Source organism: Artibeus jamaicensis, unplaced genomic scaffold (genome assembly GCF_021234435.1).
Source record: "Artibeus jamaicensis isolate MK-2021 breed Jamaican fruit bat unplaced genomic scaffold, CSHL_Jam_final contig_327, whole genome shotgun sequence".
Taxonomy (NCBI): domain Eukaryota; kingdom Metazoa; phylum Chordata; class Mammalia; order Chiroptera; family Phyllostomidae; genus Artibeus; species Artibeus jamaicensis.
In genome coordinates this window covers 701,469-724,384 of record NW_026521772.1, presented here as the reverse complement: position 1 = coordinate 724,384, position 22,916 = coordinate 701,469, and the positions used below count along the sequence as shown (strand labels likewise).

Genomic DNA, 22,916 nt, shown 5'->3' with positions numbered 1-22,916 from the left:
CAGCACAACTGAGCCGGTCACTGCATCTGCGCATTTGTTATGGTTCTGGGTTTAACTGTCCACAGCTAGAGCACAGGCCTCACGGAGGCAAGTGTTTTTGTTCCTGCAGTCCCCTGACCACTTCTGCCTCTGAAGCGGTGCTCAGTGAATATTTGTAGAACAGTAAGTAATTAAGTTTGTTTCAGAAGGACAAGTGTGTGGCCACGTGGGAGTGAACTGGACAATGGTCACGTGTACATGGAGGAGACACAGATACTACTCCTCCTAGCTCCACTGCTGGCACCGACCTCCCAGCCACCAAGCTCTCTCGCCTCCCGCACTCCGGGTGCAGGTCTTCTGTCTCCTGCAAGCCCAGGAAACCCTCCTCGGCCTTTACGCTTCTCTTTTGCCTAGAAGCTAATTCTCCAGATTGTGGCAGAGCTGGCTACTTCTTTTCATTCAATTCTCAGCTCAGATATCACCACTTAGAGCACTTTGATTGACAAGCAAATCCACTCTGCGCCAACATCACTCCCTTGGTAAACATAAAAAACATCATTGCGAGAGTCACTGCATTTGTTCTATCCCTGTCTTCACTCATCAGAATGCAAGCTCCATGAATGCGGGGCCTCTGCTCACCAATACCCTCTCCGATGCCGAGAATAGAGCCTACCGCCTGGCAGTTGTTCAACATCAGTTACCAAAAGAGGTCGCGGCAATAGTCCAGGTCAGAGAGTTCGGAGCCTCAGCTACCCACACGGGAAGATTCGGTAACTGTCAAGGAGAGAATCCACTTGGCAGGTGTCAGAGATTTAAAAAGAGGTCGGATAAGGATGGCTTCTAGGCTTCCACTCTGAGCAGCTGGGCAGGGGGTGCCTTTGGTGCAGCGAGGGTTACAGAGGTGCAGGGAGGAGGAACAGGCTGGGGAGGGCATGTTAGTTCGGTTTTGACTTTGGGATTTGATTGTGCCTCTGAATCATCCAAGTAGGCATGTTAAGTTCACTGCCAAATATTTGAGTCTAGGCTAAATATGAAGATAAGAGTGGAAATTTAGAGATAAAACCAGGGGAATGAAAAAGATCATCAAGGGAGAAGCATTAAGTGAGTTCCTAGAGGCTGGAGCTCTGTGGACCTCCAAGTTCTTGACTAGGGAAAAAAAGGAGTGAGCAAAGGCAAATGAAAAGAAGCATGCAGAAAGATAAGATCTTCAGCAGAATGAATGATGAGGAAAAACATCATAGTTTAGAGGGTTGAAAAGTACATACTTAGAAATTCTCCTTTTTCAAGGGTATGGGGAAAATGCACTCATATTGCTAGTAGAAAGCAAGTTTGCAAAATGCATCAATAATTAAAATGTGATTACACTTTGACCCAGCAATTACGTTCCTAGAAATTCATCCAAAAGATAGTATTAGATAAGTATGTAGTTTGTTAAATGGGAACATCGGGAAACACCTCAGATGTTCATAAAAATTAAATATAAAATTGGTTAAATTATGGCACATATGGTGAGACACTAAGCAGGATCTGAAAGGTTAAGACAGTTCTGTGTGTAACAATAGCACCTGAGTGCATCGTAGCACTTAGAGTTCCAGGCACCAGTCATATATCATCAACTCACGAAACCCCAGCAATAACCCCATGAGACAGGTATTACTCACAGTCCCATTTCAAAGGCAGGGAATCTCATTTCCCCAAGGTCACTGGATAAACTGTGGGAGATGAGATTCGAACTCAAACAGTCTGGCTCCAGCACCCAGGACTTTAGATGCTATGTGTGTATAATGACACCAAAAGATATTTATAAAGTATCATTAAATGCAAAAGTCTCGTTCAATAGCATTTCTAGAGGAAATAAATAAATGTTCACCCTTGCATAGCATCCTTCTCAGCTCGTCCCCCGCCTCCCCGTCTAATCTGTCATCTACAAACCCACACTAAAGACGCATGAGCACACACACGTCCAGGTAGGGGGTAGGTAATGCGGATTCACAGAGCACGGGAGCAAGATTTTAACCCAATCTTATACCCCTGGATGTGGGGAGAGGAGTAGGGCTTTCTTTACACCTGCAATGTCTACATTTGTCGTAAATGCACATTTACGACACAAAATGAGCCTGGGGAGAGGGGAGGAAAACATTCTGTCGTTACTTTTAACCACTGTCTGAAAGCAAAGAACCCATTCTGACGGGAAACTTCCTCTGCCCGTCTGAGGTGGCTCAGGTTAGTTCTGAGTGAGCATCTGCAGTCTGTTATAGAGCACTGTGCTGTGACTACTGAATGCTTCGTAAAATAAACGGCTTAGGCTTGGGGGACTATCGCTCACCCACCTGGGGTACAGTGCCGACATCCTGAATGGCTGGCCACTGCTACCTGTGACAGTGAGTCCTTGTGGCTTAACAGCTTTCAAGCCACCTGGAAGACTATTTCTAGCCCCAAAGAAAGTAGCTCCCATCAGGAAAGGTGTCTTTAACCCATTCTGAGCAACAGCGACATTTACCTGTGTCTGTGCTCTTTAAAAACACTACAAAACCAGCTTTGTCATGGCTAAGCCAAAAGACTTTGGCAACCTGGGGCTCCCCATTCTCAGCTGGGGAGAGAATCCAATGGTTTTCTCCGGCTCACACACCACATGGTTCTCCTACAAATAACGCCTGGACACTGCGTGCGGGCCAGAGAGCCCACCTGTGCCAGCAGTCAGCACAGGGCAGGTGCTCAGGTAACGTGACTTCCCTTTTGGATTCCCCTTCATCCCAGGAAACCTTCTCACTCAGAGGAACCCGGGGTGTCTCAGCCACCATACTAAAAGTCACTTAGACTGCGTGCACAAGCACTTCGAACTACCCCTGCGTCTGTTAGTTTTACATAAACAAATACAGTCTTCCATCTGGCACGCTAGATCGGGAGCTCAGTTGGCCACTGCCACACGTGTCGGGAGTGCTCCCTCAGATCCGTCAATGGCCTTCGGTTCGGCCCATCTGCACTGTATGTGGGGCCAGCTCCAGATTCACATAGGAACCGGGTGGAGATACAGGCCAACGGCAGCGAGAAACTCTCCCCTTTACACCTTCTCTGGTCAAATCCCCAAGACAGTATGAGATAAGTATCCAAGTATTACTAGAGAAGATACAAAAGCCTTTCTGCCCTGTGGCCAGAGAGGTCCCTCCGCACAGGTCATGTCTGGGTTCGCATGGCCAATACAATCAAGCCTAAAAACCCTGTTGATCAGAAAGGTAATCTGCCAGAGAGATACGCAGTGGCTGACACAGAGTCCAGGCCTGATACCCGGAGGGTTGGTTACCCACAAAAGACAGAACACGCATGTGCTCAGGGTGCCAGTAAAGAAAGGTCGCCCCCCAAATTGGGGGGGACATCCTGGAAAAGATGTGACATCTGAGATCTTTAAAAAATTAGACATGATGGGAAACATCAGAACTTTGTTGAACTTCTCACACTTCCTGTACCGTTTAATGTGGTTTTTGCTCTGAATTACATAATTCTTTTGCTACTTAGGCATTCTAAAAGGCTAATTCCAGCCCTATAAGGAAAGCATCTTAAATATAATTTGGTTTTCATCCATTTTAATGACAAGAAAAAAAAACAGAGGTAGACAAATCCATAACTTCATTAAAAGATCCATGCAAATATGGTTGCTATTCCATTGAAGGGATTTTAACTATTTCCCTACCTTCTAATGTAACTGTGCCATAAGAATCGTTCATATCTAAACTCAAAATGACTGAGTGGACAACTTCAAGTCCATCTAATGAACTCCCAAAGCACACATGCCTCACGGAGTAAGCGGTCAGGAGCCGCACCTGCTGGCGGGGTCGCACAGGCCCCAGCGCCGCCCCGCCTTCGCTGACCAAGGCACCGGGAGGCCAGGCCATTGTCTCTCGGGAAACTCACAGGCATGATGGGAACCCAGACACGAATTCTGAGTCACCTTGTGACTACAGCTGTCACCACAGCAACGACCACTGACGTTTACTGGGCAGTGCGGTTCGCTAGACAGTGCGTTAGAACCTTCATGTAGCGCCTCATCTCATTCCTACAATAATCCCACAAATTGGTTTCTACTATCTCAAATCTCAGGGCCTGAGCACTTGGAGTAATTTGCTCAAGGTGGTATACTGGGGCTGAAGTTAGAACCAAATCTGGGTCCAGTGGCCGAAATTTTCCCCCCTATGCTTTACTGGGGAAAAGGTGAGCCTGCAATTTTTAACCAACAAGGCAATCACCGCCTTCCATAATGGAACGTCGTCTCTGCCTGAAGGACAAAAACTGACTGAGTTATTTTTACCAATTCTTCAGCAAATGTCTTGCTATTACTGCACTGTTAAAGCTGCATTGATATGTTGATATAAAAGCCAACAAGGTAATTATAACTGAATTCTAAAGTGTCTTATAAATTTCTAGCTATCAGAGAAAGAACTGCAAATTGAAATGTAGTAGTTTCGTTTTTAGTCAGTGTATTATAGAAGCTTTCTAATAATTTGATGGTATGTTTAGGTACCTCCAGGGATGTTGTTACGGTAAGAAGTATTTTTTTAAAAAACTGGCATCATTTTGACAGAAACAGGTTTTAACTTTACTCTTGTATCATCTAACTCAGATGAATGAAAATCTTTAAGTTATTGGAATAAGTGCTATGGTAGATTACAAGGAAAACAAAGAAACAAATTCCAAATAAACAATAACAAAAGAGGAAGGGAGGACAGGACAGGATCAGAGGTCCTCAAAGAAGTCTTCCTCATGGGCCTGAGGATCTAAAATGAGTCAGAGGCTGGGAGCTGAACTCCACCAGGTCCAAGGGCACAGAGGTCAGAGAGTCCGGTGACTTCAAAATAAAGACTTACCTTTAGAAGAGCCAAGGCCACATGGAAGATTATGTTCAAACCCTGCAATTAAAAAAAAGGCAAAATCAACACTGCTACATACACCACTACTTCATTAAGTATTTTCCCAAGACACCCACACACCATTTTCACATAGAGTAATAAACAAATCGTGAGGTTTTTTAGAAAGGTATTTTCTTTCTCTGAGAGGCTTATTGCACATTTTAAATACTATTTAATGAATGTTCATATAAAATCACTGCTTTTACAATAAATCATTTTGCTTCAATCTATTTATTTATTTATTTATTTTTTATTGATTATGCCATTACAGTTGTTCTATTCCCCCCCTTCATTCCCCTCCACCCTACCCCCCTGTCCCCATTACCCCCCCTTTAGTTTATGACCATGTGTCTCAAGTTCTTTAGATTCTATATTTCCCATACTATTCTTGCCCCCCATCTATTTTCTATCTACTGTCTATGCTACTTATTTTCTGTACCTTCTCCCCCCTTCTCCTCCTCCCACTCCCCTGTTGCTAACCCTCCATGAGATCTTCATTTCTATGGTTCTGCTCCTGATCTAGCTGTCCTTTTAGTTTGCTTTTGTTTTAGGTGTGGTTCTTAATAACTGTGAGTTTGCTGTCCTTTCATTGTTCATCTTTTTTATCTTCTTTTTCTTAGGTAAGTCCCTTTAACATTTCATATAATAAGGGCTTGGTGATGATGAACTCCTTGAACTTGATCTTATCTGAGAAGCACTTTATCTGTCCTTCCATTCTAAATGAAAGTTTTGCTGGATAGAGCAATCTTGGTTGTAGGTCTTTGGATTTCATGACTTGGAATACCTCTTTCCAGCCCATTCTTGCCTGTAAGGTCTCTTTTGAGAAATCCGCTGACAGTCTGATGGGAACTCCTTTGTAGGTGACTGTCCCATTAGCTCTTGCTGCTTCTAGGATTCTCTCCTTCATTTTAATCTTGGCTAATGTAATGATGATGTGCCTTGGTGTGTTTCTTCTTGGGTCCAACTTCTTTGGGACTCTCTGAGCTTCCTGGATTTCCTGGAAGTCTATTTCCTTTGCCAGATTGGGGAAGTTCTCCTTTATTATTTGTTCAAATAACTTTTCCACTGGTGGCTGTTCCTTTCCCCCTTCTGGTACCCCTATAATTCAGATGTTGGAGCGTTTAAAGATGTCCTGGAGGTTCCTAAGACTCTCCTCATTTTTTTAAATTCTTGCTTCTTCACTGTTTTCTGTTTGGCCATTATTTGCTTTCTTCTGGTCCACTCCATTGATTTGAGTCCCAATTTCCTTTTCATCGCTATTGGTTTCCTGTGCAATTCCATTCATTTCAATTAGTTTCGCCTTCATATGTTTGTCTAATTTGTGGGTATAGTCAACCAGTTCTGTGAGGATCCTGATCACCAGTGTTTTAAACTGTGCGTCTGAGAGTTTTGCTATTTCTTCATCGCTTAGATTTATAGGCTCTGGGGCTTTGAGATCTTCTTGAGCCATTTTTGGTCTGTTTGTGCCCTTTAAGTGTGAGGAGTGGAGGCTTGGACTCCCAGGTCGCTGGGTTGTGACGCTGTATGTAGAGGTGGGGTCAGAGCTGGGAAATGGCGGCGCCCTCCACTGCCACTTGCCTTGGGGACCCGCTGGGTCCCGGTCAAATCACCCACTCCCTCGCTTGTCTATCCGCGCACAAATGCGCGACCACAGTCAACCCGCAGCCCTCCTCCCTCGCTATTTCCCCACGGTCGCTCGCTCGGTCGCTTGCTTGTCTCTCACTAGGTCCAACCCTGCGCCTGGATTCCTCGGGCCTGAGTCCGTCTGACCGAGTTTTCCTGGGCAACCCCGCTCCACCAGCTGCTAGTTTCGCCCCTTACCGGTCAGGCTGAAGAATTTGTTGTTAACAGACTTCCGAAAAGTTCAATTTTCCGTGTTCTGGCTGTGTTTTCTGTTGCTAATATTTAGTTGTCTCTAAACTTGGTTGTGTGAGAAGGCACTGTGTCTCCACCTATGCCTCCATCTTGGTGGAAGTTTCCTTCAATCTATTTCTAAATCACTTCTATGTTCTAAGAATTGGGAGAGTCAAGTTCCAAGGTCAAGAGGGCAGAATGCAGAAGAGCAGAGTGATTCCTGAGTCTCTGGGGCTGTACATCTGGGCGGTGTGGTCCAACCGCCAGCAGCAGACCGCAGCGCAGAGCCTGGCACCAGCAGTGCCGCTGATCCCTGGGACAGACTGCAGGTGGGAAGTTGTAACCATCACACTGGAAATCCACCACCGTTCTCACTGCTAGTTTGTTTGATTTCTTGCTCTCAAGCAGTATTTGAACAACTAGAGATGGTAATTAGGGCCTATCTGCTAGGCTTGCTTTTCCTTTTTTTTTTTTCCCTCCTCAAAGTCAGAGCAGTATTTCTTTAGGAATAAGTGAGTTAAATAGCCTGTTAAGAAGCCATACTGGAGCTGAACTGTGACCTCTGACTTCACAATTCATTCTGAAGAGATGCTTAGACATTAAATTCAAGAGAGGAAATCTTAAATACTCAAGATGACAGAACCAGAAATAAGGTCACCACAGAATATGCTGTTTCCTCGCCAGGAAAGTTATTGTACATGAGAAGAAAGATCTTTCAAGTTGGAGCTGACTGTGAGTTGCCACCTCCCATACGCCCGGCGTCTAGGAGATGTGCCCTCTTCATCTCAGTCACAAACGGAACCCGTCTGCCTTTCGGAAATGGAGCTGTATCGGGGGCATTATGCAAAGGTGTTCTAATAAACCCCCTCTCCTGTCTCCAAAACCAGAAGTGAGGAGTAGGACTAGCCACTTAGAGTGCCCTCCCACCACAACTTGCTACTGTGATCTCTCACGGCCCCCGAAAAGATGACGTGACGGTAGAAGGGAAAATGATAAACACAAAATACTTGGTTGGAAGTTCTGGGTTTACTCGGTTAATTCTTTAAGAAAACACGAGCAGCTGGAAGTATAATCCTGCCGGAAGACTAAAACAGACTGCCACAGTTCACCTCCACACCAAACAATGACCCTACCCTGGTTTTGGTTACTATTACCAAGCAGAGAAAAGAAGACCACTGTAGATCAAAAACTTGGGTTACAACTAAGCAAAGTTTGCTTTTGTAAAGTTGCAGCCCCACCCACTAACTGCTGCCATGGCGGCCAAAACTTGCAGACCGAGAGAAAAAGACCCGTCGCCTGGCCCCACACTCCCCCCATCTGCATCGCGGCTGCCAGGCGCCAGGGAGGTCCCACAGCCCGAGTGCCTATGCACGTGCCATCCGGACTGAGTCCACCTGCCTGTCCTGCTTTCCTCGTCCCTGCTGAAGATGCACGGCTCTCCTCTCTAAGCCTCACAATGCTCTGGTCCTTTCTCCCAGGCTTTCTCCCGCCCTGCTCTCCTTCCCAGTCCCTTTGGTGCACTCTCTGGAAACACCACTCCAGGTTCAACCAACTCTGCTCTATTCTCAACCTCCCCTCCAAACACTCCCCTCCTCCTTGCATTCACAGTAACATTGACAGCACACTGATTTTCACAACAAAATGTATTACAGTTCATGCTTTTCACATTATCAACCTGACTACTCTAAGGGTATACATCCATATATAGTAGCAAGTTAGGATCACCCCCAAGCCCCCTAAAAACTGGTAACGGCATTTCGCCGCACAGTGCTGCTGCAGTGAGCACAGTGAGTGCTTGTCTGAGGACTGAATGATTGAACTGTACCAGCTACCCCCAATTTTCTGGATTTATTCTTTTCCCCATAGACCCAGCTAAACCAATTACAGAATCACCGTCAAACTATAGTTAAGAAATCCTTTTTTTAGCTATCTTAAAGTGAAATAACTAGCCAACTGAGCTATGAAAAATTCATGTAAGAACTTAGAAAGTTTTTCAAAAGTTAATGATCTCCAAAGAGCCAAAATAACTCTCACTAACAGAAATATTTATTCAAATTAGTGTGCTGATATGATTTTATAGTTTACAGATATCAGAAACAGCAAACTAAAAGCAAAGTGTGTGCTGGATGGGATGAGGAACAGAGAGCCTATACGGACAGCTGTCAAAATTAAAATAGTAGAACTGATAGAAACGGAAGATACACCCTTAAAAAACTATAAAATTTACAGCGACCTTGGCCCCTTTGGGGGAGCCAACAGCCCTTCAGTAGTAAACACCAGCACATCACGATGACCCAGCTGCGTTCATGAATACTGTGTGTTGGAAGTGTGTGCAATTCAGTAAAAAGCAGATAATTTTTTTAAGTTTGGGAAGCTAAAGGATGACTTGCAGTTACCAGAAAAAAAAAATGTACATATGCAAACTCTTTAAACAAGTTCAGAATAGTCAGATATTACTGCATCTGCTTACACAAAGCTCCAGATATTATCCATTAAAAAACAAACAAACAAGAAAAGTATAGACTTCATAAGCCTTAAACTGAACTAGAACGGTGTGGTCAGACTGTGGAAACGAAGGTCCCTGCAGAATTCTGAGCTGCTGAAAGTCAGGAAAACCTTGCTGTTCTACCAAGACCTTTATTTCACTACAAAGACATACCCTGATTTCCTAAGAGAATAACAAAGGCAACCTTAGTTGCATATTTAAAAGTACCTATTTTCCCCTTGTTTTAAAATATTTTATTTATTTATTTTTAGAGAGAAGGGGGAGGGAGTGAGGAAGAGAGGGTGAGGAACATCAGTATGTAGTTGCCTCTCTTGTGGCCACTACAGGGGGCCTGGCCAGCAACCCAGGCACGTGGCCTGACTGGGAATTGAACCAGTGACCTTTTGGTTCACAGGCTGACACTCAATCCCCTGAGCCATACCAGCCCCTATTTTTTCTTTTAAAAGACATTCTCATTTAGGAATATAACTAGAGGTAGTGTTGAACTACAGAATCCTTCTCCACAGGGGCTGGAATTCATATGACGATGTCAGCCCAGGCGGTGGGCCTCAGCGCCCAGCCAACTCTAAAGTGAACTACGCGAACCGCCCTTCATTCTTCTGAGCACCAGGAACTCAGCCTAAACCCCCCACTGTCACCTCACGGTCCCCTGCTCTTACGTGATCCACCCTTTGCCCAACTGAGCTGAAATGCATTTGTTGAAATATAGTTTTAAAAGAAAAGGAAGTAACACATTTTCAAAATGCCCCTCCTTTCTAAGAATACGTAATCTGTAGCAATTTGTTTGCTACTGAAGGGGAAATAAGGTTTCCCAACAGGATTCAAAGGGTAAAACGTTTGGAGAATTGTTCAGAGAACAAGCAACAGGTAAATATGTTGTTATGGTTACTCATTACTGATAGTATAAGGTCTCCCTCCCAGAGCGAGAAAATAAGTAGCATCCACTGAACATCTTCTGTGTGCCAAGATCTGAATTAAGTACATGAAAAACGTGTCCCTGCATAATGCCAGGACAACACTAAATCCCATTTTATACACAGGAAATCAAGACCTAGAGAAGTCAAGTTCATTGCTCCAGCTCACACAGTTGGTAAGTAGACTTCAACCTCTACACTGTCAACCACCAAGTTAGAGAAGACGGCTCAACAGACAGGTGAACGAAGGAACAAATCCCTTCGCTGGGTATTATTTAACATGTCCTCTAATTCCTAAGGGGTTAAAGTGGTTCCTTCCATCTGAAGGCAAGTAGATTTTGACAGCGGGGAGTGGAATGATTACAAATGGGTGACTCCCACCGAAACCAAATTTTATCATTTGTCTCCACATCGAAAATACTCTCAAAAGCAGCTGACCACTTACAGGCTGTGAGGCAATGGGCAGCTTGTCGGAAACAGAAAGGATCCCACCTTCCTCCAGTGACAACAGATTGAGATCCGACTGGGAAGCTGCCGTTTCAGAGCTCAGTCACAGCCTGCAAAAGTGTTCACTTAGAGAACACCCACGAGTAATTGCCCCAAATTAGATAATTGCTCCCAAGCGCAGATCGTCATGTTCCCGGGGAGGCCAACGACCGAGCTCCCACAGCCTGCACGGAGCGCGGCTGAGAGCAGGGCGCTCGCTGCAACAGACAGCGCTCACCGTGGCTCTGATGAGCACGCTGTCGTGGGCTCTGGGAGCTGACAGGTGACACGAGAGGCTGTCAGAAACAATGCTGACAGCAGGAGAACAAACGCTGAGAAGGTGGTGTCACGTGTGCCTCAGCACCTGGGTCCTCGGGGATCAAAGCAGAGACATCGGTGGCATGTGAAGGCGGAAGCCCTAACAATAAGGCCGTGAGAAATGAGCAAACCAGAAGTGGCCCCAGAAACAAAGCAGACCCACCGGCAAAGGCGGCTCACGCCAGAGGAGATGGGTGCTGCCTTTCTGACCCATCCCCCATGGGACATGCCACCCAGGAAGGGGAATGACTGAATGAGACCGCGTATAAACAGCATATTAGTGTATTGAGCTCTTGCTAAGTAGTCAATAAACACCAGCGATGATTATTAGGTTCACACGGTTATTGCCAGCCAGGTCTTGCACTTTACACATATCTTTCACATAAGTCTCTCCACAGGTCTGCGGCCTGAGTGTTACTACTACCACTTCAGAGATGAGGAAACGGGGCTCAGAGACAACAGACTGCTAGTAAATAAATGGCAAAGCCAGGATTAGAACTTACGCCTGCCGGGAGAACAAACGACAACAAAAACCCCATGCTTTTCTCAGCTAAGTCCATCTGTACCGCAAACTCAGCGAGACTCCGGTTAGATGTCTGTGCTGAATTAAAGCCTGCCGAGATTCTTCGACACTTCTGCCACTGGGAGGTGGGGTCTCCGTCCTCTCCTCTGGGATCTGGGCGGGCTGTGCTACTTCTCTGAGCAACAGTGCGGAGAACGTGGGGCTGTGCTGACACTCGGGCCCAGACCTGCGCACTGACCGCTCCGCTCCCGGAGGCCAGTCCCCCGGTGAGAGGTGCAATTGCACTCGGACCCCGCTCTGAGGAGTCAAACGGAGACGGGAGGGCCCGCAGGATGAGCTGCCACCCCAGGAAAGAGGCAGGGATCACCCAGGGGCCAGGTTCGTGAGTGAAAACATCGCCCCGAAGAGGATCCCCCGGCCCAGGCGCCCACGCGGAAGCCATGTGAACCAGACATGAACTGCACAGCCGAACCCGTCCCAAAGCCCGACATAGGAAACTGTGAACCAAGTAAGTGGCTGCTTTTAAGTTTTGAAAGCATTTTGCTTTGAAATGATTTCAGATTTAGATAAAAATTGCCAACGACTGTGCTTTCTGCGTATCCTTCACCTGGCTTCATCAAATGTTAATGCCTTATATAACCACAGAGTAACTATCAAAACCAAGAAAGATATATTTCAGTTTTCTCAGATGTCCCACTAATGTCCTTTTCCTGGTCGAGGACCCAGTCCTGGGTCACACACTGAATTTAGTTGCCATGTCTCCTTGGTCTCCTTTCATCCGGAACAGTTCCCAGTCTTTGCCTTTCATGAACTCGACACTTTTGTTCTTCCGCAGAACGTCCCTCAGTTGGATCTGTCTGATGCCTGCTTCTGATAGACTGGGATGACGTGCTCCGGGCAGGAACAGCACAGAAGCAGGGTTTGGTCAGTGAGCCTTATCAGGAGGCTGCGTGTTATCAGTAGCTCTCACCCCAAAACACTGGCTCACAGCCACTCGGCCTGGAGGAGTGTGTCGTCAGGTGAGCCGACCAGAGCCCCTTGGTCTCGTCTTTGATAACTTTCCCACTTCTGTGATCTGTAGAGCAATGCATTCTTCCACAGGAGGAAGAAAGCAAGTATTGTGCAAATGTAAAGAAGTACTGTCTGTTCTTTAATACAGGTTCTATGGCAGGAATATTGTAATGCATCAGCCAAGAAGTGGCTCATATTACAAGCTCTTTACAAGTTCAATCTTTTGTAAGAGTTTGATGGAGTAACCAGTGAAATAAATGATCGGTCGTTTCGGTTTTTGGTCTTTGCCGCCAGATGACCACTAGAGGTCAGGGTGGCAGCACTGAAAACCTAGCGGCAGTTTCAGGGAGATTACAGGGCCCTTCGGGCAGACTCAGCTCCCAGTCCCCGTGGCTAACTAAGTCTTCCCTTAAGTGGACTACGTGTTCAATAATGCAATATAAAATGGGACAAAATCTGAATGATTCCCACTTTTCCTTTCCCCAGGTTTACTATATATTTTCCACTTTATCACAGATTCCTTTGTTCGTTTTTTCCTAAGCAATGTTGTGAAGAAGAGAGCTCAAGAATGGGGAGGATGAGAGAGAAATCCAACATATGAATGCCTCTGCCTGATCATGGGTGACTATTTTTTTACCTTTGCTTGACTTGCACTTGTTTTTAAAACGAAGTACTAAACAGCCATGTATCTGCAAAGCCTGCACCCTTCACTCTGAGCGACCCTGGGAAGAGAATCCTTAGAGGTCAGTGACGTCTGAATTAAACAGATCTTCCAGAAACAAGGCAGGTAAAATAAGAGAAAGAAATCAAGTTGGAGGTTTTGACAGGTACTCATCCAATCGGAGCCATTCTGAGGACTGCTTAGCACACACAAACATTCACAGGTTTACAAGGATGGACAGGTCATCCCGCCAACAACAGACCCCCACTGGAACAGGAGATAAAAATATAGACAGGTTAGCGCCCACCCTGGGGAATCAGGGAGAGGGGCCTGGAAAGCAGGCTACAGTTCCTATGAAGACACCCTGTCGGCAGGGAACTCCGGCGGTGGTCACCTTTCTGTCTCCACCCCGTCATGGTGACCTGGACCCTGCTGCCCTCGGCTGCAGGCTTCAGTCAGCCATCCGGTTAGACGCCCTTCATCAGGACAAAGAACTACCAGAGGCCGGAGGGCTGGGAGGCCTGGAGCAGGAGAGGGAGGCCAGGCCCCTGCCCACTGCCTCTCCGTGGACCCTGCAACTGCCTAGACCTGGGTCCACATTATCACCCTGGTGATGCTTAGGTAACAACACAAAGGGCTCTCATCTCGCGCTAAGTCTGGTCCCCTTCCTGCCTTGATGTGGTTTTGGAGAGTCAACAGAGTGGGGGGTATGAGGTGTGCTAGGGGGCTGGCCTTACCAGGTCTCAGTCCACCTTTCACCTCCTCCTGTCTGACACAGAGCAATTAATTGAACTCTCGCTGCCTCAGTTTCACCAGTACCGGCGCGGTGAAGGATGAAATGAGTCACGGCCTGTAAAGCATTTGGACCAGTGCCTGACACACAGTTAGGCAGCACCCGTCTGAACACACTGTCACAGCAGAGTCCTCGGAACTGAACTTCAGGATGTTATGAGGAATTGCAGTTACTTAAGATCTCAAGAAAATTGCTACATATTTTGGTAACAACTGACATATACATTCCCCTATAATTTCCTGAAAAACAGTCTCTTCTATCTCCCAATCAATTTGATCAGCTCAAAGACTCAGCCGTACAAGGATGAGCTCAAGCTTCAAGGAAATGGGAGCGGCTGGCGCTCCAGGAGAAGCCGATCAAAGGACTGACAAACCTTACACAACAAGGAGGGAGGAAAGGTGTTTGTAGGTTTTGCTTCTAGAAAATGGTAGATGCTGACTGAGTCAGCCTTTGGCATTTATTCCTGACCTGCCAGTTGGAGTGTAAACATTCATTTCAATGAAGCCGGGCTCAGTGGCGCTGAGGACGCAGGCAGCTCACCCGGACAGGCTGCGGTCTGGCCTCAAACCGTCACTGGGACACAGACTGTGCAAGATCGCCGAGCGGACATGACCTCTGGAGGTGCCTCCGCTCACTCGGGCCCTGAGACGCCGAACCCCAAGCACAGAAAACAGTGATGAGAACCAGAGACGGCGGGGAAGGTAACGGGGAAGCTGAACGCCCGCCTCCTGTGCCTCCTGTGCCTCCTGTGCCTCCCGTGCGGGGCTCACTGGCCTCACCCTGCGGCTCCGCCTTCCACCCGATGGCCGTCCCTCCTGTCAGTCCCTCCTGTCATCGTCCACATGTACTTCCTTCTGGTCTGTCCTCAAAAGAAGCGGAGAGCACCTGAGTGCCATTTTTCCCTGTCACTGAAGATGCACTGGAAGGCACATTTTTCAAGGTTTCACATTCTCAGTTTTTGTCATCTGTCTTCATATGCACCAATTGCAAATTTTTTTGTGGTTTGAACTGTCCTCAAGGCCTTCATAAATCTCCCAATAAAAAATAAAGCCAGATAGCCTGCTGCAGCGTAGGTCCAACAGTACAGGCTGCTACCGAAGAATCACCTACTATACCCAGAGCATCACACTGAAGCCTGGCTAGTCAACTGTCCACTCCTGCTTTGGGCGTGAGGTCAGCTGTGGGTCCTGCACCTTCTCCTGCCGGGCGTGCACAAGTCCTCTCCTTCTAAATCCACAAGGTGGATACAGGGGCAACTCTATCCATTTTTTTCAATGGGGGCTACGGGCTTAAACTACCCACAGACTTCCCTGTCTAACAACCTATTATTCTTTATGATCTCAATATAGTAGAAACACTCGATTTTCTGGTTTCAAACTGAGAGCAGACTGAACAGGTTATAAATGCATGGCTGTCTCAAAGTTCCAGTTCACCAGACGGGAACCAAGGAAAGAACCAACATCACCTGGGTAGAGTGTGGTAACCAAGACTTATTTACACACTATGCCTGGAGAATGTAGCCGTTTTACGACTGAAGGGGTTTCCAGGCACCTTGCAGACTTCAGTGGAGGGCAGGTTTATGAATAAGAGTAAAGATGGACAGCCAGGAGGGGTATGGAAAAGGACGTCCTCAAGGTGGAGATCTGGGGCACAAAGGTCTTTGTCTTGTTTGTTTTCTGGATTATCCATCAGAATATATATTTGTTCCCCCAAACAGTGTGGTCTAGCTTTACAAACGTAAGAAAAGCAAGGGCATTGAAAGTCTCGAAAGAGTCACCAAAGTGAAAGTCCCTTTTCTAGACATCCTGCGCAGGGGGAGGAACCCGTTCCAGAGGGACCTCGGATGGTGTGCGGTCAGCATGGCGGCAGGCTGGTTCCCCGCCCCCCATGGCCCTCAGCACCGCTGGGCAGCCTCACAGCCTCGCCTCTGAGGGTGGGGAGCTGCCTGTCCACATGGCTGGTCCCTGGGGCCGCCTCCCACGAGGTGAGCAGGGATGGGAAGGCAATGCTGTTCTACTGAAGAATGAACTTGGAAAAAATGTTCCGTCCATTACACTTTTCTCTAGGCCATCATTTTTACTTTTTAATCAAATTCACATGCCCCCAAGCAGAACTGGCTTTATGCCGGTTTGATTTCCTTTAGGACCATGAGACTAAGTGACTGTGCTCAGTGGCCCTCAGGCCTGAGCGACAGTCCACCTGGGTGAAACCAGAGGTGCCCCCCTTCTCAGAGAAGGGGTGCACAGTCACATCACCTGTGACCCCACACTGGTGTGCTGCAAACAGGAGTGTTCGTGTCTACATAGTAGAGGGGGAATCACTGTAATGTCAACTCACCAAAAAACAGTCTCCAGTCAAGTAACTGTTCCAGAAGCTACATATTGGAACTTGTTTAGCTTTTCATCTTTTAATGAAATAACACTTTAAAGAAAATATAAATGTAACTAAATGAGTAGCACATCAGAGATAGAAATCAAAGTTGCAGCTGAATTTTGAATAGGTTCCAGGGGAGCAGGCGGGGGCTGCCGTGAGTGGAGGTGACAGCGTTCTGACAATTAACGACCAGCTCGACCGGGCCTGCAGGAAAACCGTCCCCAGGACGTGCCTGCAGGGAGTGCAGAATAAACTGCTCTGCGCGTCCTCTGGAGGGAGGCTCTGGACTCCTCTCCTCCCCAAAGAAATGCCGCTCTGGTGCCTGGTGAGTGAGGTCGACGGCGGGAAAGGGAAGGGCAGGACCTTCGCTGGCCCTCTTCCCACGGCTGCTTGCTGCAGGAGGCATGCCCTGTGGGGGGCGGCGGCGCCCCCGCATCACCCGGGAGGGAGCTGAGGTGCAGATGCTCCGGTTCTTAGCCCCGGAACCGCCCACCCCGATCCGAACTGGCATTCAACAGGACCACCAGCTGAGTCGAATGCCTACTGGAATCTCAGATCCACTTCTTTTAGAGAGTCTATTTCTTTTCTGCCTCGTAATTCAAAATACAGTCTACTTCTCACAAGTAGCAGATGGCTCCATGCATCAGTAAAAGAAGGGTAAAAAGCCATAAAAACCGAGCTGTCAAAATTGGTATCTTTTCAAAAGTAACTCCAATTTTCTAATTAGCTGTATAATAGTGACAGATAATTTAAAAGATCTCACCTGGAAATTCACTTTAGATAAGTAAGTTTCTTTTGAATCAGTGTTGCTAATCAAAATTGTGTGAGAAAATAGAAGAAAAAGTATCCTAACTTATAAAAAGTCTGCTGCAGATCAATTTACAGAGCTTAATAATAGAGGTATCAGCCCCTATTAATGCTAACGCGAATCCTAACATGAAAACCCCAATGCAGCAGAGATTTCTGGAAGAACAAAAATTCAAAGGGAAAAATAAAAGTGCCAAATCATTAAACAAATCTAATATAAATTAAGGACCATAAAATAATTATTATATCTTCAAAACTCATTTTCACTCGCCAGCTCACGAAGAACGATACTTTCTGCCACCACGTCACAGCCCGTCCACTGACTGCAGCGCTCCCAGCACTGCCCCAGAACACGGCGGAAAGGGCACGTGACTCTAAAGGCGGTTGGCGGGCAGGCGAGCCCTTCCCTTCCCTTCCCCAAACCAGTAAGCCACCAAGCATGGACACTGCTTCAGCAGCTATCTCCTTCTCGGAAACATAAAGCGTCTGGACTGTCTTTCCTCAAAAAAGACAGAAAAGAAACTCCCTAGACACAATTTCTATATAGGTTCTAGAAGGAAAGTAAAAACTTAAAAGACAAAAGTAAAAAGTGCCCTAGTTGGTGTAGCTCAGTGGATTGAGCACGGGCCTGCAAACCAGAGGATTGCAGTTGGATTCCCAGTCAGGGCACATGCCTGGGTTGCGGGCCAGTTCCCAGCAGGGGACACGTGAGAGGCAACCACACATTGATATTTCTCTCCTCTCCTTCCCTTCCCCTCTAAAGATAAATAAAATATTAAAAATATATACATAAAAATAAAAATAAAAAGGTTATATATTAGCAATGCTTCCAATTGGTAAGTCTAAATTCCACCCTCTTTCTTCCAAACACAAAACTTTTTGGGGAGAAAATAGGAGATCATGTTTTCAGAAGTTAAAGAGAAAAAAACCCCAGCAACGACTCATCGACAATTTTCCTGCAATATATTCCTCTTTCTCGACTTACGTATGTAGTGCTTGGGAAAAGGGTAATGATTTCTGCTGTTCCGGGCAGGTATTTCACCTGGGTAATACACAGCAGTAATACTTCTTAGGAGTGTAACTTACAGTTAACTTCGACCTTCAGTTGCACAAGTTCGCTTTAGGACCAAACAATACATAAAGGAAAAATGAAAGTCCATTTAAGAAAATGCTCTGGGCTGGAGGTAGGTGCTCTTTTCTGATTCAATCCAACCCAATCCTACTCTACCAGGCCTTGACAGTCCTAAGTGGTCAGAATCCATCAAGGAGTCCGCCACCCCTCAATCCTTAACCATGTCCTTAACAATCATGGCCTCTACTCCTGAAACAGGAAGCCGTCTGTCCCCCTTCATCCCCTCTGCTGACACATTTGACTAACCACCACCTTTTCTTAGGGGGACAGAGTCTCTAACTGCCCCCCACTTCTGGCTCCTTATCCCCCCAGGGCATTCGCCACAGCCCCAGTCATCGCTGAAACATTTCCACTGGACCACGCAACTCCATGCTGGAAGCTCTCTGACGGCTTCGCACTGCCCTGGGGAGAAACTCCAGGTATCCTTCCATGTGACCGACAACCCCTGGCGGCACCGGGCCCACCCACCTGTTGACCGACTGCTCCCTGCGTTTCGTTCTGGCTCTTTTAGTTCCTCCCACCCGAGTGCCTCACACATGCATTCTCCCCACCCATCCATGGGAATTCTCCTACTCATCTCTCAGATCTCAGCTTGAAATGTCACTTACTCAGAGAGACCGTTCTCGAAACCCTGATCTAAAATGGGCTTACTTATTACAAAATTTGAGGCAGCTTGCACTTTCCCTTCACAGCATTTATTATAATGTATAATCATATTGATGCCTATGAAGTCGATGGTCTAATGTGACACTGAAAGCCCTCATTCGCTTATTAATTTCCTGTCTGAATGATCTATAGTGTTAGTGGGGTATGAGAGGGCCTGCTATAATTGTATTGCTGTCAACTTCTCCCTTTATATCCAATAATACTTGCTTTATATATTCAGGTACTCTGTGTTGGGTGCACAGATTATAATCACATATGTTTTTGTATTTGTTACGTCTTCCCATTAGCCTGTTAGCTCCATGCATGCAAAGGCAATGTCTGTTCCATGAACTATGGCATCTACTAGATGTAGCTCAGAGTCAAGACATAACAGGTGTTCAATATTTATTAAATAAATACATGCTGCGGGGATAACTGAGGCAGTCCTTTCTGTGAGTGTCTCCGGTCCCCTGGATGCTGAACGGATGAGCTACCAGTTATTATTTTTTGAGAGACAAAAGTCAAAGCCTCACTTCGTAACGATTTGGAAGCACTTGCTGCTCCACTTTTGTCTTTCCTGGCATCCTTCTCACGGCTCTAACTACTGTGTTGGAGTCATTCACTTCTCACTCCTTTTGAATGCTTTTGAAATTACTCGTGAGCCCCTGTGGACTCCCACATACACCTCTGATAAACCAACCACTAAGAATCTAGTTGTACCCCTGACACAGTGCAGGGTACTGCGCTGTGTACTGCACTAATGTATTCTGTGAGTCCCTTCTCCCCAAGCAGAAGTAATCGCACTTAAAAAAAGGCTGGCAAAAGAAACCTCACCGAACAATTTTGCTTCCCCTTCATAATGTGTTCCCTCCCCTACAGTTCCACGATGCAGTACTGTTAGAAAATCGGGTGTTGTACCACATGCTCTTAAATGTGTCCCCAGGACGAGAGATAAAAGGCACCAGTGCTGGAGGACAGGTCTGTGACAGCCCCTGTCTGCCTTCTTCTGTAACTCATTTTCCACTGTGGCACAGCTAACACTTCACATGGGTTTCTCATGCACAACATATGACTCAACATTTCTGTGCACTGCTAAAGAACGACCACAATAAGTCTACTTACTGTTCATCACTTACATACTGTTTTTTAAGTTACAAATGGTTTTTCTGTGATGAGAATTGTTGACATTTACTCTCTTAGCAATTTTTAAATATGCAAGAGTGGTACTAATTACAGCCACCGTGCTGTACACTATACCCCAGAAATGATTTATTTTATAACTAGAAGTGGGTACCTTTTAATTCCCTCCATCCCTTTCACCCACCCCTGCCTCCCCCTAATCTGGCAACAAGCAATTCTCTGTATATATTGAGCCTGGCTTTTGTTCTGTTCTGTTTTGTTTCATTTTGGAGTCCACACATAAATCGTATGGCATTTGTCTTTTTCTGACTATTTCACTCAGTATAATGCCCTCAAGGTCCACCCATGTTGCTGCAAGTGGCAAGATTCTGCTCTTTCCTGTGGCTGAGTACACTCCTTTCTATACATATAGCACATCCTCGCTATCCACTTAGCCACTGACGGACACCGAGGCTGTTTCCCTGTCGTGGTTACTGTAAATAATGCTGCAATGAACACGGTGCGGTAAACATATATAATTTCAAACTAGTGCTTTCATTTTCTTCATATAAATACCCAGAAGTGAAATTGCTGGATATACAGCAGTTCTAATTTTAATATTTTGAGGAACCCCTTGTTTTCCATAATGGCTGCACAAGGGTTCCCTTTCTCTACATCCTCACCAACACATGCTATTTTCTTCTTGGTCTGCGTGTTGATGGCAGCCATTCTAACAGGTGGGAGGGGATATCTCACTGTGGTTTTGACTGCATTTCTCTGCTGGTTAGTGACGTGGATGGAGCTCATCTTTTCATGTGTCTGTTGGCTGTCTATACATCTCATTTGGAAAATTGTTTACTCAGGGCCTCTGCTCATTTTTTAAACTGAATTGTTTTGTTCACTATTCAGTTGTAGGAGTTCTTTATGTATTTTATTTTTTATATATTTTAGATATTAACCTCTTATCAGATATGTGATTTGCAAATATTTTCTCCCATTCAGTGGGTTGTCCTTTCACTTTGTTGATGGTTTCCTACACTGTGCAGAACCTTTGTGGTCTGATGCAGTCCCATTTGTTTATTTCTGTTTTCTTTGCCTTTGGTTTTGGAGTCAGGTCCAAAATATCATTGCCAAGACCGATGTCAAGGAGCTTAGCACTTATGTTTTCTTCTATGATCTTTATGGTTTCAGGTCTTATAATTTAGATCTGTAACCTATTTTGAGTTAATATGTGTGCCTGGTGTAAGATAGTAGTCAAGTTTTATTCCTTTGTACATGGCTATTTATGGAAGAGACTGTCCTTTCCCCATTGTATGTTCTTGCTTCCTTTGTTGTAGATTATTTGACCATATATGCAGTGGGTTTATTTCTGGGCCCTTTATTCAGTTCCACTGATCTATATGTCTGTTTTTAGTCCACATTACCATACTGCTTTGATTACTATAGCTTTGTATTATAGTTTGAAATGAGAATGGGCGGTACCTCTAGCTTTGTTATTCTTTTTCAAGATAGTATGCTGTAGAGCAAATACTTTGCTCTACAGCAAAGTATAGCCATACTTTGGCTATTCTGGGTCTTTTGTAATTCTATACAAATTTTAGGATGGTCTGTTCCATTTCTCTAACAAAACAGTTTTGGAATTTTGATAGTAAATTGCTTCAGGTAATACAGACATGTTAACAATATTAATTCTTCCAATCCATGAACATGAAATAGCTTTTCATTTATTTGTCTTCCTCAATTTCTTTCATTAATGACTCATAGTTTTCAGTGTACAGGTCTTTCATCTCTTTTGTTAAATTTATTCTTATGTATTTTATTCTTTCTGATGCAACTGTAAATGAAACTGTTTTCTTAATTTATCTTCCTGATAGTTTGTTGTTAGTATATGGAAATACAACAGATTTTTGTATATTGATTTTGTACCCTGCAACTTTACTGAATTTTTTAGGTTTTTTTATAGTACATGTAATCAATCATATTATTCTCAAATTGTGACAGTTTTCCTTCTTCCTTTCCACTTATTTATTTTCAGAGAGAGGGAAATTAAGGGCTAAAGAGAGGGAGAAAAACATCAATGTGAAAAAGAAACACTGACTGGTTACCTCTCTTACATATCCCGACTGGGGACTGAACTTGCAGATGAGGCCTGTGCTCTGACTGGGAATCAAACCGGTAATTTTTCATCTTGCAGGACGATGCCCAACCGAGCCGCACCGATCAGGGCAGCATTTATTTTTAATGTTGTTATTCCCACTGAACATATGTTGGTTGATATTACAACGTAAGTGTTTTGGCTCCCTCAGAAATACCTTTCTAAAACATATATGCCATCATGACATGACCCTAACTTAAACTTCCAGTGGCTCCCCATGTTTATAACTGTGTTCCCCAAACTGGGATGTGCCAAATCCGAGGCATAGAATGAGATTTTAAAAAGTAGAAAAAGCTACTCATATTCATGTTCCCACACCCTAACTGAACAAAGTATTTGCTCTACAGCATACTCTTGGGCTCACGATATGACAAAACCATCATAATAAACCATTCATATAAATGTAAAAACTTTTCAACTTGATGTATTTTTACTGTCAAAGAAAGAAATAGGCCTGGTCAATGTAAGATTGCCTAACATCAAGCATGAAAAATTTATGAAGTATCAAAGCACACTTCTCTTTTTTAAAAAATTCTTTATGAATCTCATTTTTAAAACACTTTTTGGCCCTGGCCAGGTGGCTCAGTTGGTTGGTTATGTTGTCGTGTACAGAAAAGGCTGAGGGTCCGATCCCCGGTCAGGACACACGCCTGGGCTGTGGGTGCGATCCCTAGCCAGGGTGCACACAGAAGGCAACGAGTAAATGTTTCTCTCTCTCCCTTCCCCCCTCTCTGAAATC

The 22,916-nt window shown here is 45.4% G+C and overlaps 1 protein-coding gene across 6 annotated transcripts in view; it reads right to left on the bottom strand.

Annotated features, from left to right (window-relative positions):
* Positions 1-22,916, bottom strand: part of RABGAP1L (RAB GTPase activating protein 1 like) — a 425,645-nt gene that overhangs the window by 131,258 nt on the left and 271,471 nt on the right. For all 6 annotated transcript variants that reach the window (XM_037145558.2, XM_037145559.2, XM_037145560.2 and 3 more), the window contains one exon: positions 4,839-4,880. In XM_037145558.2, coding sequence (XP_037001453.2) covers positions 4,839-4,880 — 42 coding nt within the window. The remainder of the gene's footprint in view (positions 1-4,838; positions 4,881-22,916) is intronic.